Raw genomic sequence first — 17724 nt, 5'->3', positions numbered from 1 at the left:
CTTGAGCAGGTAAAGTCATACTGAATAACTGCAAAAAAAAAAAAAAAAAAAAACACCTGAATAACCTGAACACCTTTACATAACCAATTCATAATTATAGTTATAGTACAGGGAGTCTGAACGAACTGATTAATTTAAAGGGTTAGTTCACCCAAAAATGAAAATTCTGTCATTAGTTACTCACCCTCATGTCGTTCCAAACCCATAAGACATTCATCTTCGGAACACAAATTAAGAAATCTGGGATCTCTCTGACCCTCCATTGACAGCAAGGATACTATCACGATCAAGGCACAGAAACGTATCAAGGACATCAGTAAAATAGTCCCTGTGACATCAGGGGTTCAACCGTAAGTTTACAAAGTAGCGAGAATACTTTTTGTGTGCAAAGAAAACAATAATAACATAACTTGTTCAACAATTCTTCTCCTTGAGTTACCGCCTTCCTCCATTTTGGAGAGTACCCCTGAACGTAATCAATGTAATCAGCGTTGTTTGCGTTCAGGATAAAGCATGCGCAATGCTGAACGTAAACAACGCTGATTACGATGTGGGGTGGGCCTACTGTCCAAAATGGCAGAAGACGGTAACTCGGGGAGAAGAAGTGTTGAATAAATTATGTTATTATTTTCTTTGAGCACAAAAATTATTCTCGCTGCTTCGTATACTTATGGTTGAACCCCTGATGCCACATGGACTATTTTACTGATGTCCTTGCTACGTTTCTGTGCCTTGATCGTGATAGTATCCTTGCTGTCTATGAAGGGTCAGAGAGCTCTCAGATTTCATCATAAAATATCTTAATTTGTGTTTCAAAGATGAACGAAGGTCTTACGGGTTTAAAACGACATGAAGGTGAGTAATTAATGACAGAATTGTCATTTTTGGATGAACTAACCCTTTAAAAAGTTGTATTCTAAATACTGAAACATTTCACACTTGTAGTTTAATATTGAGGTTAGCATCTCTTTTTACCCTGGGGTCATGAAACCATACTTTGAAAAAACATCACTATTAAGAAAATAAATGAACTTTCACACCACTGAAAATGTAGTTAATTTATACCCTAACAATTATGAATTCTATATCTGAAAGGATTGTATGCATATTTATATTTACAAAATCACAAAAGCCCTAGCCAGACCTGTGCAACATGAACTGCAATATTCATCTCATCTCTGCTACACTACCCCTTGTTTTTCCCACAGCAGGCAGCTTGTAAGAATCTCTGAGTACTCCCCGTACAATGAGCACAGCACAAACAAAAGATTTCGTCGTGTCTCTGTATCCACATCAGCGCCCAGGATCTGTGCTGAAGAGATCTCTGTGGAGGTACACACATCTCACTGATGAGAGCTGTCAGAACGGATGCTTCCTGGACAAACAGCGCCTTCTGCTGGGCAGCCTGGTAATGCTGGCCCTGTGTGGCATGGTGCTGCTTCTGCTGTGGAACTACCAGTGTTTCATTGTTAACCACATGTGCCAGGAACCAGAGCACAGTTCGGAGTATGTGCTGTTTGATATGAATCAGCAAAGGCTTTCTTCATATGGACCAGCCTGAAGCTGTGATGCTGAATAAAGCAGCTTATAAAGACTGTTCCAAAGGGCACACAGAGACTGACTCATCTTTGACAGAAAAAAATATTATATATACTGCAGTAATGTATAGATGAATTATCAGTAGCACTTGTAGACATATGAATATAACGTGGAATGAAAATAGTTGTTAAATTATAATAGCTCTGTTCAATGATTCATATTGTCTGTGGTTATAATTTGTTTACGTCGCATAACGCAGGTCCTACTTAAATTTTAAATAAATTCTCTTGCCACACAAGCATTTTCTATGACAAATGACTATGCATCTGCTCATAGTTTCCAATAGGCTACATCTCCTGCACTGCAGTATGAGCACAGTGCGATAATGGTCATGTTGCACCTTCAATGTTTTTGTAATTTGTTTACCATCCTGGTGACAGTTTTATTGCAGAATAAGAGATAAACCTTGTCTAAAAACAAGGATCTCAAGATCTTTTTCTTGTTTGACGCAACACAACCTGCCATGCAGCCTTGTTTGTCTGCTTAGCACTTCACACACATCTGCACAGACTGCAACATTAACCACACATTCAAACAACGGAAAAAAACAAAAGTCATTGTAGCTTTCATCAAAGCATCAACTACGATGCACAGCTTCCAAGTATGAGTGCAAATGGCTGTCAGACATTGTGTGTGGAACACCTCACACAAAATGCAGTGTGGTTTTTGTGACAAAAGTTGACAGACTAGTGGGGCCAATCATCACACAAATATGTTGTCACAAGGGTTACATCTCAGAAAATAAAATGTAGATTCAAGTTAAATTTCACAAGTGTGTGTGTGTGTGTTCTTTCAAAAAGCAGTTAACAGTGGAGATCAAAATTATCTATAAATACTTGTTTGTTTGTTTTTTAATTTTGTTAATCTTCTTCACCACTCAAAATTTAAAGGAATATAAGCTGTAGAAGAATTTGTCTTCTAAGTAAAATTATAATATTATAATCATATAATCAACCACACTAGTATACATTCACAGAAGTCAACTATATAATAAAGGTGGATTTTAAATCAGTGGCTGAGTATGTTTTTTTTTGTTTTTTTTTAGGATACTGGAGGAAACTGTGACGTGTGTTTTAAATGTTATTTAATTTACACACTATATTATTTCTAACAATTATTGATTTGATAAGCCTATTTTAGTAACCTACATTCTTTTTACTTAATATGTGCTTCGTAACTGTTTTAATAGCCTAAAAAAACCATAAAGACTACTGTAACCCTTATAGAGCGACATGCTACTGGGGAATGTTGTCACAAATGTGACCGTGTGTTGACCGATCTGAATATTTTGCCCTGGGCAGTAACTCTTTAATGTTTCATAGCTTTTATAATCATATGAAGCATGAAGTAGACTATATGATTTATTGGCGAGGACCTGTTGCGCCACGGACACATGACGAGAAAGAATGTTAGTGCCATGCCCACTTGGGTTTGCCTCCTGTATTTAACACACGTCACAATAGTACCTGGCTTGCCAACGAATGTCGTCGCAGACGCAGTCATTTGTCTTGTGTGGACCGCGTCGCGTGGATGGTATCCATGGGTAACCAACAGCAATGTCGGATCATTACTGCTACTGCGGCTCTGTTTCTCGCAGTCTGTGGCATTCTGCTGCTAGTCGTACCCACTGAAGACGTCAAAGAGACGCCAGAGTTTATGGTAATAATATTTTTCTCATTCGTGACACACACATGCTACAAACCCGAAAGAGGTGAAGGGAACATTGCACATTGCCGCGACGTTACGCTGACCGCGTTATAAGACCTTGACAACAAATAAGCAGCTTATGTGTTCGGTATCGATCAGTTAACCACGAGCGCTTCCTCTGCAGTTTCAGCTGTCTTGTCTTGCTCACGGTGAGGTTTGATTTTGTACAGCTTAGAAGGCTCTTTAGTGTGGACCACCTGAGAAACCATGGAGATTCTTTCTCAGATTGAAAACTGCAAAAGTTAAAATAAAAGAATAAAAGCCTTTTCTCTAAGCCCAATTGGTTTTTTTTTTTCAATATAGCCAGCATATATATATATATATATATATATATATATATATATATATATATATATAGGGGCGTCATGCACTCATTTTTCAGGGGGCACGAGTGGGAGTGGGAGTGGGGGTGGGGGAGTGGGGGTGGGGGGGGGGTTGTCATCATGTGACACACAGCAGCCAAAATAGAACTGATATTTTATTTAGTTTTTCCTTTTTATTCGAAACATTCTGCATTAACTATATCATGAAATATTCTCACATTTACAGATTATGCTAGTTGATAGTGGGCGATGGTCAAAGTTGTCTAATGAAGTCTATTAACTATACATAAAAACCTGTCTGTTTACTTAAGTAACAGATGGGTGTCATGCCATAACATATTTTTAATACGACTGACTTTATATTTAATGTGAATTTAACATGAATAAAATGAATAGAATATAAATAAAAACATTGTAAGTTAGGCTACTTATAACACTTTCATTGTACAGAAAGAGAGCAAAGAACATTAATATATTACTTACAGATTCATACACACATCTGTAATTTGTTGTAACGAGAGAATTCGCTAGAAAGAGGTATTTAGACAGCGAGTGAGTGAAGAAAACACCGGTATTTTAGCGATGACTCATCTGAACACCTCTGATTGGTCATTGCATTCATAAGCTCAACAGCATAGTGTGTGATTGGTTAAATGCTGTAAAAACGCATCTGTATCTGGCAGCGCCAGCCAGCGAACACAGATTTGAATTTTCGAAGCTGATACGACGCGATTAACAATTTAATCATGCCGGCGTTATTATATCAAAAAAAAAAAAAAATATTATTCTACTATTTTTCTTCTTTAAGAAGCATCAAAAAAAACCCCCCCTCAAAAAAAAATCTGAGGGGGCACGTGCCCCCTTTCTCTGAATGGGCATGACGCCTCTCTCTCTCTCTCTCTCTCTCTCTCTCTCTCTCTCTCTCTCTCTCTCTCTCTCTCTCTCTCTCTCTCTCTCTCTCTCTCTACATATATTTGTGACCCTGGACCACAAAACCAGCCATAAGTAGCATGGGTATATAAGAAATAGCCAACAATACATTGAATGGGTCAAAATGATCTATTTTTATTTTATGCCAAAAATCATTAGGATATTAAGTAGGCCTAAAGATCATGTTCCATTAAGATATTTTGTTCATTTCCTACCATAAATATATAAAAACTTAATTTTTGATTAGTAATATGCATTGCTATGAACTTCATTTGGACAACTTTAAAGGTGATTTTCTCAATATTTAGATTTTTTGCACCCTCAGATTCCAGATTTTCAAATAGTTGTATCTCAACCAAATATTGGCTAACAAACAATACATCAATGGAAAGCTTATTTATTAAGCTTTCAGATGGTGTATACTTTTTTTTTATGAAAGACAAAAAATAAATAAATAAATAAATAAATAAATAGTTAATGTTGTCAAATTTGGTGTATGTTCCTGCTGCCAAATTTGTGCCATTTCAGATTAGCATGGCCACGCTGTTTTTTGGAACATCATCGACGTCAGCTCAGAGCTAATGATCATAAATCTTTGACATGGTTCATGTTAGCTCATAATAGAGTGCAGTTTAATGATCATTATCCATCAGGACAGTTTTAAACTGTCACAGTGCTTAAAATAGACCCTCACAAATAATGAAATACACCTTTACATACTTTTTGTAAATGACCACCCAGACAACAATAAAAGTTTAGTGCAGATGATTTGTATTCCTTATAGAATCTTATGTTTAATTAGAGCATTCATAATAGATTTTACATGCTCTTGTCAGTTATATTGAAGTTAGTTCATTTCTATATAATGTTGTCATACAAATGATAAAGTGTTCAGAATGACAAAAGCTCTTACAACAAGAATATTTCATAACAAATATTAATTATTAATTGCTTTTGCCTGCATGACCATGCAATGTAATTATACCTGATAGCCAACTTGCCAAACTAAATTTAGATTATTATTTTTTGTCTGATAGTAGAGGTTGAGTTATATTTCTCCAGCTGCACTCTCTTTTTGATTTACAGTCTCACACGCATAAAAGCTCTTGTTCATATTGGCTGGATCCCATTGTTTGTATTTCCCAGCCGTTTTGATTCAATGCTCTAATCCCTTTTCCTTCTTAGAAACATGACAGTGAGTCATTGTGTTTTTGAACATCTGGCAATTCTGCATATAGTATTTGTTCCAGTATGTTGCTCGTACACACCCATTACTGTTAAATTACTTAACAGTCCTTCAGTATATTTGGACAATTCCGTTTAGCTTCAGGGTAACATCATTTCTTGAAGACTAGGTACACAGGTGACTGATGGCACAATCTAAGCAGAGTAACATTGACATAGAAAGGCAAACTTGAACATGTTTTGAGTTGCCTATTGAACTTAAGAGCTGCTAGACGCTGTTATTATACTAAGCTAAAATGGCTGTATGCAAACTGTAGACAAAGTCTGGAAGGCAAGATATATGTACTTTGAAGAGATTATCATGGTTTGCATGAATGAATAAAGTTCAGGCAGTGTCTTGCCTAAAATACATAATCCTTTGGGAAGCAGGTGTACTGCAGGTGTGTGCGTTTAAAGGAAGGGATGAAAACGAGAGTCTGTGGCATATGTAAATGACGCTTGTTATTTCTTGATCTTTAGGTTGTTAAACATTTGTTATAATCATAGAGCAAACATTTTACACTACTTCAAAAAAGTGTTTAAGTAAATCATATTCATATTTGCAAAGGCGGCTAGAGAAGTGAGTCATGTTCACTTGAATAATCAGCATTACATTATGAATTAGCTATGGAGGAGGCCTGACCATTTAAAATTCAAAATAAATGAGTTTTTAAAGCAACAAGATGCATCTAGTAGAGTTGTAAATTGGACAGGTTAATTAGTCAGAAAACCTCAAGTATTAACTGCATCTAATATGTTTAAATAAGTTACAAAATCATATTCTAACCAAAGAGGAGATTTTTTTTTTATGTGATTTTCAGCTCCTCTGTGAAAACTGTGTAAATCAGTTCCCACATCTAATTCTCAACTACACACCCTGTTTTTAGCAGCATGAGACCCAAATTACCTGGAGCAGGTTACAACAGTTATGTGCAAGTTATAACTTATAGTTAGTCGTAAATCGTTCCTACATTAGAATTTACACACTACTAAATATTTGAGTGTTGCACCATTAAACGTAGTTGAAGTGTGACTCTGCATAGAATCCTCCATCCAGGAGTAAAGTCTGAAATAAAATACCAAACTGATTAATCAATGATCAATAAACTCATGTCAGACTTCAATCATGTTGTTCAGTCCATGTTTCAATGCTAAAAATTTGGTGGTCAAGAAACGTTTCTTATTATTATCAATGTTGTGCTGCTAAATTTGTTTTTGTGCAAACTGTGATGCATGTTTTTCAGGATTTTTTGTTGAATAGAAAGTTCAAAGGAACAGCATTTATTTGAAATAGAAACCATTGTCGTACCATTATAAATGTTTTATTGTCACTTTTGAATTTAATGTGTTCTTTTTTGGTGGATAAAATCATTTGCATAAAAGCAAATTCAAGGTGTATATTTTGGCAGTGTGTCTGTGTATGCATGTCTCCCCTTGCAACCAAATTCTTGTCACCACAGGTTTTTAGCCTCATTTTTTTGCTGTTGTGTTTGTTCTCAGTATGGAATCGTCCTGGACGCTGGATCCTCTCATACAACCATTTTCATCTACAAATGGCCAGCAGACAAGCAGAACGGTACCGGCGTAGTCAGTCAACACAGCGAGTGTCATGCCAAGGGTGAGTATTTAATGATAAATGGCTAATGATATTCCTCATTTGAAAGTCTCTTGGATAAAAATATCTGTTATGAGACTAAATGTAAGGCAATACAACTGAAAGAAAAAGAATGATCCAACAGGGATGTGAGACTGCTAAAACCTTGTGCAATACTGTAGCTCAAAATACATTGTTTTGTCTTCATTTTATTCTTTTTTTAGAAACAAATTACTCAAATCTTTGTTTTAAAATGTATCACACTCCTCAAAAGTCACTCACAGAACAGACATTACAAAATCCAAACGACAACATCAGATGTTTTACTTCATTATATGAATGTATTGTAATGAATTAGTTCTTGATTTTTTTTCCACTGCTTGAACATTTGCATTAAAGTTCATTTGGACTGAGATATGGCATTGTTAAGAAGAGTGCTGAATTGCAACACATTGTTGCCTGCTTCCTTTTTTTGTGGTGGTGCCTTAAGTTTGCCCTTTTAAAATTTCATCACTTTGGTTCAGTCTTCCACTCTTCTTTAGAGATCTGACATTCACAGAATTAGGATCTTGAACTCCTAGTACCCCTCAAATATTGCTGAGTGGCAATGTTCTACGGAAGCATCTGGAATAGTCACCTAAAAACATGTCTGGTTGCATTTATGGTAGTCAAGTGTCTGTGGCATTCCAGGCAGTAAAATAGGAACTGATAGATCTTGCAAATGCAGAGTTCATAAGATATTAAGAGGAATTCTGTTATTCGTTTCAGTTGTCTGATGAATTGACCTCTCTCTACCTCTCTCATTTTCTCTAATCAGGAGGTGGGATCTCCAGTTATGCTGGTAACAAAGGAGGAGCAGCCAGTAGTCTTGAGGAATGCATGGAAAAAGCCACGCAGGAGATCCCAAAGTCAAGACACAAACTCACACCTGTGTATCTCGGGGCCACAGCGGGCATGAGACTACTGAAGTGAGTCAGAAAGCTCACCCCTTTGTGACTAAAGCTGCTTTTATAACCACAGATTTATCATTATCCTATATAACTTACCTCGTATAAGTTGCAATACACACTACCGTTTGTTTGGGATCAGTAAAATTGTTAATAAAAAAAAAAAAACATTAAACCTTTTGATCAGCAATGATAGATAAAATTGGTCAAAAGTGACAGAAAAGACAGTTATAGTGTTAAAAATGGTTTAGTTTCATGTAAATGCTGTTCTTTGAACTTTCTATCCATCAAAGAATCCTGAAAAAAGTATAGAGAGAGAGAAGAGATTGTATTAAAAGTGGAATTTTTCAGAAAAAAAAAACAAAAATGCATTTGTGTCATATCACACAGTATTTCTAAACCCAAAGAGTCTGATGCGGTTTTGAAAGAAGTGGCAGACAAACTGAAGACCTACCCATTCAGCTTCAAAGGGGCCACAATCTTAAGTGGACAAGAGGAGGGAGCTTATGGATGGGTCACAGTAAACTACCTGCTTGAGAATTACATCAAGGTACAGTGTTAGCCATTCTGCGTATCTCACAACATCTGAATGTCCTTTACTATATTTGGTACTGGCCATTACCCTACATTTTTCTCTTTCATTTCTCTAGTATGGTTTTGTGGGTCAGTGGCTCTCTCCAGGCAGAGACACAGTTGGTGCTCTAGACTTTGGTGGAGCTTCTACTCAGATCACCTTTGAAACTAAACAGACAGTGGAGAACAAGGACAATCTGATGAAACTACGGCTGTACGGACGAGACTATCAGATTTACACTCAGAGCTTTCTGTGTTATGGGAGAGACCAGGTGTTACTCAGACTGCTCGCACTTCTGATCAAGGTTAAGTGCAGACCTTTAGTCTAAATGAACTTATTTGATCATATTTAGAGTATATCTTCTGATGTTTCCTCTTTATATCTTATAGATTCAGGGTTCAGACCACTCCATAGTTCATCCCTGCTATCCTGCAGGTTACAGTGACTCCGTAAAGCTGAGCAGTGTGTTTGATACTCCATGCAATAAAAGACAAACTCCTTATAAACCTGATGATGTCCTGCAAATCAAAGGCACAGGAAACTACGATCAATGCCTGGGAAATGTTTCTCGTCTCTTCTCTTTAAACAACTGTTCTTATTCCAGATGCTCTTTTGATGGAGTCTTCCAGCCCAACATTACTGGAAACTTTATGGTACGAGTTTCTAGAGTGCTTAATATATATTTTATCAACCAGCATAACATGCAATTTGTTCCTTTGTCTCTCTTGCCTTTGGCAACATTAATGTCTTTACTGGTTATTTTAACATGTAAGCAGTTATTAAGTGTGACAGCTCAAAGCATTAAAATAAATCATGAATTCATTTTCTGGGCACTCAGTGTCAGATTGCATGTTACTCACTCAGATTGCACGTGTCACTATTACAATTTTGCTTATTGCTTATTTGATTATTGATCTTTCTCTCTCCGTCACCATTTTTTCTTTCTCTGGCACAGGCATTTTCTGCATTTTTCTACACCCATTCCTTTCTTCAGGAAGCAACAGGCATCAGCATCACGTCCCCAGAATATTTAGAGGAGGCTACCCATGTTGTCTGCAACATGAGCTTTGAGAAGGTACTGCCCTGCTGAGCTAATTTTGAGCCCTGCTATTCTGAGATGACTTTCCCCATATCTCAGCAATCGACCAATGATTGAGAGCCTCAGATTCTCAGATTAAGAGAACTTACTCTATCTTATATGAAGATGTTATTTTATATATACACTTTTTTATTTTTATTTTTGTAAATGAAGCAATATTGAATATTTAACTTATTTATTTAGCCAACCTTTATTAAATTACTTTCAGATATTCCTCTCAACTTTCTATTTCATTTTCTTTGCCCTAGATGAGAAATCAATTTCAGGGTCATGAAAGCCATTTGAAGGACTACTGCACAGTCTCTGCCTTTGTGCAGGTGCTCCTGGTCAATGGATATGGCTTTGATTTTCGCTCCTTCCCGCACATCTCCTTCCAGAAGAAGGTAGTTAGACCTGTTTGCAAAAATCTATATTTACCTCCTTAATGCACGTTCCCTATTTATAGGCATACAAAATTTCTTTTTGATATCACCAAGCTCTCTAATTTTTCAACTCCTTCCTTCCAAACATTTGTCACATAGAGAGCACTTTTCACTGTCCAGTCAATTTCACATGAATAAAATCAAGTACTATATTTCATTTTTTTCTTAATTTTCAAAAACGAATAGTCATCACATTACAGGAGTATAATAGCTTTTTGTGTTGATTTAAAGGAATAGTTCACCAAAAAAATTAAAATTTGCTGAAAATGTACTTACTCTCAAGCCATCCTAGAATTATGTGGTTTCTTCATCAGAACAGATTTGAGATAATTTAGCGTTAGATCACTTGCTCATCAATGGATCCTCTGCAGTGAATGGGTGCCATCAGAATGAGATTTGGTAATAAAAACATGCAGCTTTTCACTTCACTGGACATTAATTGATGGATTATTGTAATGCTTTTATCGGCTGTTTGAACTCTCATTCTGATGGTACCCAGTCACTACAGAGGATTCGTTGGTGAGCAAGTGATGTAATGCTAAATTCCTCCATTCGTTCGGATGAAGAACCAAACTCATCTACATCTTGGATGGCCTAAGGGTGAGAAATGTTTTGAGGGTGAGCAGTATTTTCAGTAAATGTTTATTTTTGTGTGAACATTTCCCTAAAGCTTGGTCAATAAGTGGACCCCTCTAGATCAAAAAAAATGTTAACATGTTGCTTTGGTTTGCAGGCGGGAGGCACATCTGTTGGCTGGTCCCTTGGCTACATGCTAAGCCTAAGTAACCTGCTGCCTGCTGAAGATGTTTTACTGAGGAAATCACTGCGCTCAGGTGCCTGGAGTGCTCTGATCGTCCTCTTTTGCTTCCTTCTTATTGTGGCGCTATATTTTTTGTTGCGAGCCATCCGTAAGAAAGACACTGGTAATGTCATTTAATGATGATAGAGTTATTTTGCTCCATATGTACATTGTTATAATGCTTCTGTTTACAGTACATTGAAAACAACACAGATGCACAAAATACTTTTTGTATCACATTTCCTCAAACTCATTTCAATCACCAATTTCTTATCAAGCACATTTTATATAAATGATCATTTTAGAAGAGATTGTACAACAGGAGACTTAATTTTAGAAGTGTTAAATCTAATTCATCAGTGACAATCATGTCAAGATGTCTATCTTTTCATAATGTTAAATGTATGTTTGTTATGTTTACAATGCTGTGCCTTAATATCATATTATGTATTCTTGTTTTGAAACCTTTTTCTAGATTCATTTGTGTACTATGCAATGTTCTGTAAACCAAAGTCTAAAGCACTGAAAACATTCAAAATGGAAAATCTTGAAAATTTAGCTATGCAAATAGAAGAATGTATTTGATTTTGAAATGGAATTGCCTGTTTCTATTTCTGCTGAATCAGAAAAGCTTTTGTAATATTAAATAAGTTTAAGTATTTACAATTTCTTTCTGTATTTTGTAGATATAATGAAACACTGAATGTGTTTGGCCTTTAGTCCTTGTATTAATGATGCTGATACACAGATTTTGGTCCAATTAAATGCTCTCAAGAATGAGAATGTCCCTCCACCTAACACCACCTGCAGCCAATCATGTTCAAGTCTGATGTAACCACAGACTATCGACTGTTAAAAAAAAAGAGCCCTTAAATATGTCTTGCCTAAATTTCAGAAATATGTCAACACAGGACAGAATCTGTTCACTTTTACATATATTTGTTTCCCCCAACACTTTTGGAATACAATCAATAGCTATCCTATATGTGGCTCTTCATTTTTAAATCATTCCTACTGAATATGTTCAATTTAAAATCATAGTCCTTTTCAAAATGCATATTGTCTGTTGTTATTTAATGAGGAACGTTTTGTGTCTTAGTACTTCATAGTCTCTGACCTCTAGACATTTTAAAGGGTTAGTTCACCCAAAAATGAAAATTAGGCTGTGTTTTACTCACCCCCGAGGCATCCTAGGTGTATATGACTTTCTTCTTTCAGACGAATCCAGTCGGAGTTACATTAAAAATGGTCTTTGATCTTTCAAGCTCTATCGTTGCAATCAGCAGGTGTTGCATTGCTTCAATCCAAAAGACGTGAAATAAAAAGCGTCCTTCCATAAAAAAAAGTGTCTCACACTTCTCCAATTTATCAAAAAATTCCACCCAAAGCAAACTAAAGTACAATCAGTATGCATTTAGCAGACGCTTTTATCCAAAGCAACTTACAGTGCATTCAGGCTATCAATTTTTTCCTATCATGTATTCCCGGGGAATCGAACCCCCAACCTTGCACTAGTTAACGCAATGCTCTACCACTTGAGCTACAGGAGCACTTTCTTCTTTCTGATGAAAGAACTGATGCAATTTTGTAAGAAAAATATCCATATTCAAAACGGAATAGTCACTTGTATCTAGCTTGTGCTCACTGTTGAAAATGGAAGCAGTTCTGGGGGAATTACGTATGAGGTCAGCTTTGTGCATGCACCGCTCAGAAGTGACGCACGCGGAGAGATCAAAACAAAACAATGGTCACTAATTAGAAGTACAAAACGAGGATTTGTAAAGAAGAATTTCAGAGGATTTCGATATATGCCAAGAGGAAGCAGGTTTTCCTTTGCTAAAGTAAGGAAATTTTGCTTCTTTTGATCCTGTAAACAAACGTTGGTTTTCATGAGACTCACTGGTGCATGCGCAATGTTGAACCCATACGTTATGCTCCCGGAACTGTTTCTGTGTACAACTCTTGGCACAAGCTAAATTAAAGTGATTATTACGTTTTGAATATGGATTTTTTTTCTTGCAAAAACGCATCGATTCGCTACAGGAGGCCTTTGTTCACCCAGACCCCCCCCCCCCCCCCCCCCGGAACAATGTGAGACACTTTTTTTTACGGATGGGAGCTTTATATTTCATGTCTTTTGGACTGAAGCAATGCAACACCTGCTGACTGCAATAATAGAGCTTGAAAGATCAAAGACAATTTTTAATATAACTCTGACTGGATTCGTCTGAAAGAAGTAAGTAATATACACCTACTGTAGGATGCCACAGGGGTAAGTAAAACACAGCCTAATTTTCATTTTTGGTTGAACTAACCCTTTAAGGCACAAAAACAGTGATGTTTCTTTTGTTGATCCTTAAAAGATTGCTTTAACTACTACTATGTAAATATATTTTGTTCCAGCACTGCACTACATACAGCCAACCAACTGCGTGGACCATTAAAAACCCTGACTGAGTTACCAAAGCTGAACATCAGCATGCAGGCTACAGGTTTAACACACAATCAAAAAGTATAAAGTCAGCAGTAAAAAAAATACACACTTTGACAGTCATATGCTTCATATAATGTTTACAATAACTTGAGACAGATGATATGGTTTGCATGTCTGAGCAGGTCTGACAGGTTGGTTTACTAACGTGTCGAAATCAGTATTCTACAACATCCTGGCTACAGTCGACTATTAGTCGATCAGCAAATGTCAATATTTTTTTGTTTACAGTAGATTACAATGCAATTGCAAATATGTACTGCAATTGCAGCACTTTTTATTTCATTTATAGGCATTCTTTTGCTCGTCATCAACACTGAAGACATCAAAGGACAAGCACAGCTCATGGTAATGACACTTTAGTTGTTCATAGGTGAAATAGGCTACAAATCTGACGAAGACAACACAAGGCTGACCAGACAGAGAGCTTTTATTGGATTTGACTATAGAAAAAAAAATCTGTTGAGAGGTAGATGAATCTTTTTCTGGCATGTGGCAGGCAGCCAATTGCTGTTGCTCCTTCCATGAACAGATCAGAAACATTAAATAGATTCTTGTGAAACCTCTTATTAAATAAGAAAAAAATCTAACTGATTTGAAAGAACACTTAAGTTATATTTTTCAGGCATTTATTTTAGTTATAATAAATAGGTGCAAGAAGTGCCATCACTTATTAAAAAGTCTGTGATTAGCTTTTTTAGCCTTAGCTTTGATTTTGGCTGCTGTTGTGTTTGTTCTCAGTATGGAATCGTCCTGGACGCTGGATCCTCTCATACTTCTATGTTTATCTACAAATGGCCGGCAGACAAGCAGAATGGTACCGGCATAGTCAGTCAACACAGCGAGTGTCATGTGAAGGGTGAGTAAGTATAGTGAAAAAATAAAATAAAAAATGCATAAAATCATCTTAGTTTCCCACTTATCACTCATCCAATTTTTCAAAGTATCTTTTTGTTTATTATTTTTCTCTCTCCTACCCAGGAGGTGGGATCTCCAGTTATGCAGGTAACAGAGGAGGAGCAGCCAGTAGTCTTGAGGAATGCATGGAAAAAGCCATGCAGGAGATCCCAAAGTCAAGACACAAACTCACACCTGTGTATCTCGGGGCCACAGCGGGCATGAGACTACTGAAGTGAGTCAGAAATATACACTCATTCATTTTAGATGTTTATATTTAATATATTCGATTTTTTAACTTCTTTTCTCAGAGCCCACTGTCACAACAACAAATTGTACAACAATGCATGTTTCACATCACATGTTTATATGCTTATGAATAGATTGGAAAGCTATATAATGAATCACAGATAACAAATATAATTATGTTTTTGTTCTATCACACAGTATTTCTAAACCCAAAGAGTCTGATGAGGTTTTGAAAGAAGTGGCAGAAAAACTGAAGACCTACCCATTCAGCTTCAAAGGGGCCACAATCTTAAGTGGACAAGAGGAGGGAGCTTATGGATGGGTCACAGTCAACTACCTGCTTGAGAAATTTATTACGGTAAGGGCTGAAGTTCTGTATTGACGTTCAAAGATAAATATTTCAGAGAATATCTTACAGATGCCACTTGATTTTATGTATACTCTCTCTTTTTTCTTTCCTTTATTTCTCTAGTATGGTTTTGTGGGTCAATGGCTCTCTCCAGGCAAAGACACGGCTGGTGCGCTAGACTTGGGTGGAGCTTCTACTCAGATCACCTTTGAAACTAAACAGACGGTGGAGAACAAGGACAATCTGATGCAACTGCGGCTATATGGACGAGACTATCAGATTTACACTCAGAGCTTTCTGTGTTATGGGAGAGACCAGGTGTTACTCAGACTGCTTGCACTTCTGATCAAGGTTAAGTGCAGACCTTTAGTCTAAATGATCATCAGACAAGCTGATTAACTTGATTGTATAACTTCTGATGTTTTTTTTTCTTTTTTATGTATCTTATAGATTCAGGGTTCGGACCGTTCCATAGTTCATCCCTGCTATCCTGCAGGTTACAGTGACTCTGTAAAGCTGAGCAGTGTGTTTGATACTCCATGCATTAAAAGACAAACTCCTTATAAACCTGATGATGTCCTGCAAATCAAAGGCACAGGAAACTACGATCAATGCCTGGGAAACGTTTCTCGTCTCTTCTCTTTTAACAACTGTTCTTATTCCAGATGCTCTTTCGATGGAGTCTTCCAGCCCAACATTACTGGAAACTTTATGGTACGAGTTTCTAGAGTGCTTAATATGGAAAATTTAAACCTTGTGCATTCAATTCTATTGTATTGTTTTAAATATGCTGTAATGACTAAAATAAGAACAAAACCAAATGACGCTCAGTTCTAATAACCGTTGGTCTTGCATTCTTCCTTTAAAGGAGATGAAACATTGTACAAAAATACTCTGACTTTACTCATGATGCTGTAACAATTCTACTGAATATATAGCGTGAACAAGACAGCACGACAAGTATATGATTACAGAATGAATGACTTTAATGAGTCAGTTCTTTTTAGTGAATCACAAACAAACAGTGCAGCCTGTAGTTTGATTTCCTTTACTAATGACTCCAATGAGTCAGTTCTTCTTAGTGAATAAAACACTGCTTTGCATCCCTAGATGCACTGCATTGTTTTAATGTGATAAGGCCTACAGTAGCTAATTCCTCTTTATTTCCCCGGGCACCGCAGCATAAATGGCTGCCACTGCTTCGGGTGTGTGTTCACGGTGTGTGTGTGTTCACTGCTGTGTGTGTGCACTTTGGATAGGTTAAATGCAGAGCACGAATTCTGAGTATGGGTCACCATACTTGGCTGAATGTAACGTCACTATCACTTTCACTTTTTTTTTTGGTGCAGGCATTTTCTGCTTTTTTCTACACTCATTCGTTCCTCGAGAAAGCTGCAGGCACCACCATCACGTCTCCAGCAGATTTAGAGGATGCCATCTGCGTTGTCTGCAACATGAGCTTTCAGGAGGTAAATCTAATTTTGAGCCCTGCAATTTTAAATTGACTTGTCAGTAATTGACCAGAAAACATTTAAGAACATTCTACAGCAACCATTTAAGAGAACTTGCCATTTCCCTCTATGAAAAGATATTATTAATAGGCCTATGTTCATTTTGCATTGTTTGATTCAATCATTAACAACTGATGCAATATTTAAGCTGTTTGTGGAATTCAATCCACCACTCTCAAGTGTTTTACCAGACTCGTCAGAGCGAATAATTCCTAGGCCTAGTTTTTAATTAAACTTAAATGGGATGAAATTTTAAATATTTCCCCAGGCAATATCTCTTTCTAACTCCCTCTCTCTCAGATGCAGAATAAGTTTCCTGATGAGGAGAACCATTTGAGGGATTACTGTGCAGATTCAATCCTTCTGCAGGTGCTCCTGATTAATGGATATGGCTTCAATGATCTCTCCTTCCCACACATCTCCTTTCGGGAGAAAGTAAGCCCTCGGGAAGACAGCTCTATATGCCGTTTTAAGTCATAGTTATCATATCCTGTCAAGCCAGTGTCAACATGTTACTTTGGTTTGCAGGCTGAAGACACTTCTGTCGGCTGGTCCCTTGGCTACATGCTAAGTTTAAGCAACTTGCTGCCAGCTGAAAATGTGCTTGTGAGAAAAACACTGCTCCCAGATGCCTGGCGTGCTGCTGTCTTCCTCTTCTCAGTCCTTCTTATTGCGTCTATATTTTTTCTGCTGCGAACCTACCAAAAGAATGCCACTAAATTATGTTGTTGATCATTATGCACTAAAGAGTTTTTCTGTCCTTAAGGAAAAAGCTGTACGTATATGCAGTATATGAAAAAGTATAAACTCTTGTAATGACTTAAAATAAAAAAAATAATAAAAAAAACATCAGATTGTGTCATGTAATTCACTGTAAAATTGATGTGGAAGATGTATGTTAAATATTAAGTTGACATTAATTAATATGTAAAGACCTCTTCAGAAAAATAGAACCAGCACACTAACATTTCAGAAATCCTATCTGGTCTTTAAACGGCCTTGCTTCCAC

The 17724-nt window shown here is 36.8% G+C and overlaps 2 protein-coding genes across 2 annotated transcripts; both read left to right on the top strand.

Annotated features, from left to right (window-relative positions):
• Window positions 1-3028: 3028 nt before the first annotated feature.
• Window positions 3029-11884, top strand: LOC109061149 (ectonucleoside triphosphate diphosphohydrolase 2-like). Its single transcript, XM_019078278.2, has 9 exons — window positions 3029-3258; window positions 7284-7401; window positions 8195-8345; window positions 8715-8874; window positions 8975-9202; window positions 9288-9551; window positions 9854-9973; window positions 10246-10380; window positions 11153-11884. The coding sequence occupies exons 1-9, from the start codon at window positions 3130-3132 to the stop codon at window positions 11354-11356; spliced, it is 1509 nt and encodes a 502-aa protein (XP_018933823.1). The 5' UTR covers window positions 3029-3129; the 3' UTR covers window positions 11357-11884.
• Window positions 11885-13640: 1756 nt separating this feature from the next.
• entpd2a.2 (ectonucleoside triphosphate diphosphohydrolase 2a, tandem duplicate 2) lies at window positions 13641-17569 on the top strand. Its single transcript, XM_042724041.1, has 9 exons — window positions 13641-14057; window positions 14451-14568; window positions 14691-14841; window positions 15054-15213; window positions 15328-15555; window positions 15655-15918; window positions 16554-16673; window positions 17016-17150; window positions 17244-17569. Exons 1-9 carry the CDS (start codon window positions 13950-13952, stop codon window positions 17445-17447), a joined length of 1488 nt encoding a protein of 495 aa, XP_042579975.1. The 5' UTR covers window positions 13641-13949; the 3' UTR covers window positions 17448-17569.
• The last annotated feature ends 155 nt before the right edge of the window (window positions 17570-17724 follow it).

This window comes from Cyprinus carpio, chromosome B5, assembly GCF_018340385.1.
Source record: "Cyprinus carpio isolate SPL01 chromosome B5, ASM1834038v1, whole genome shotgun sequence".
Taxonomy (NCBI): domain Eukaryota; kingdom Metazoa; phylum Chordata; class Actinopteri; order Cypriniformes; family Cyprinidae; genus Cyprinus; species Cyprinus carpio.
The sequence above is the reverse complement of the archived record's forward strand: the minus strand, read 5'-3'. Positions and strand labels throughout refer to the sequence as shown.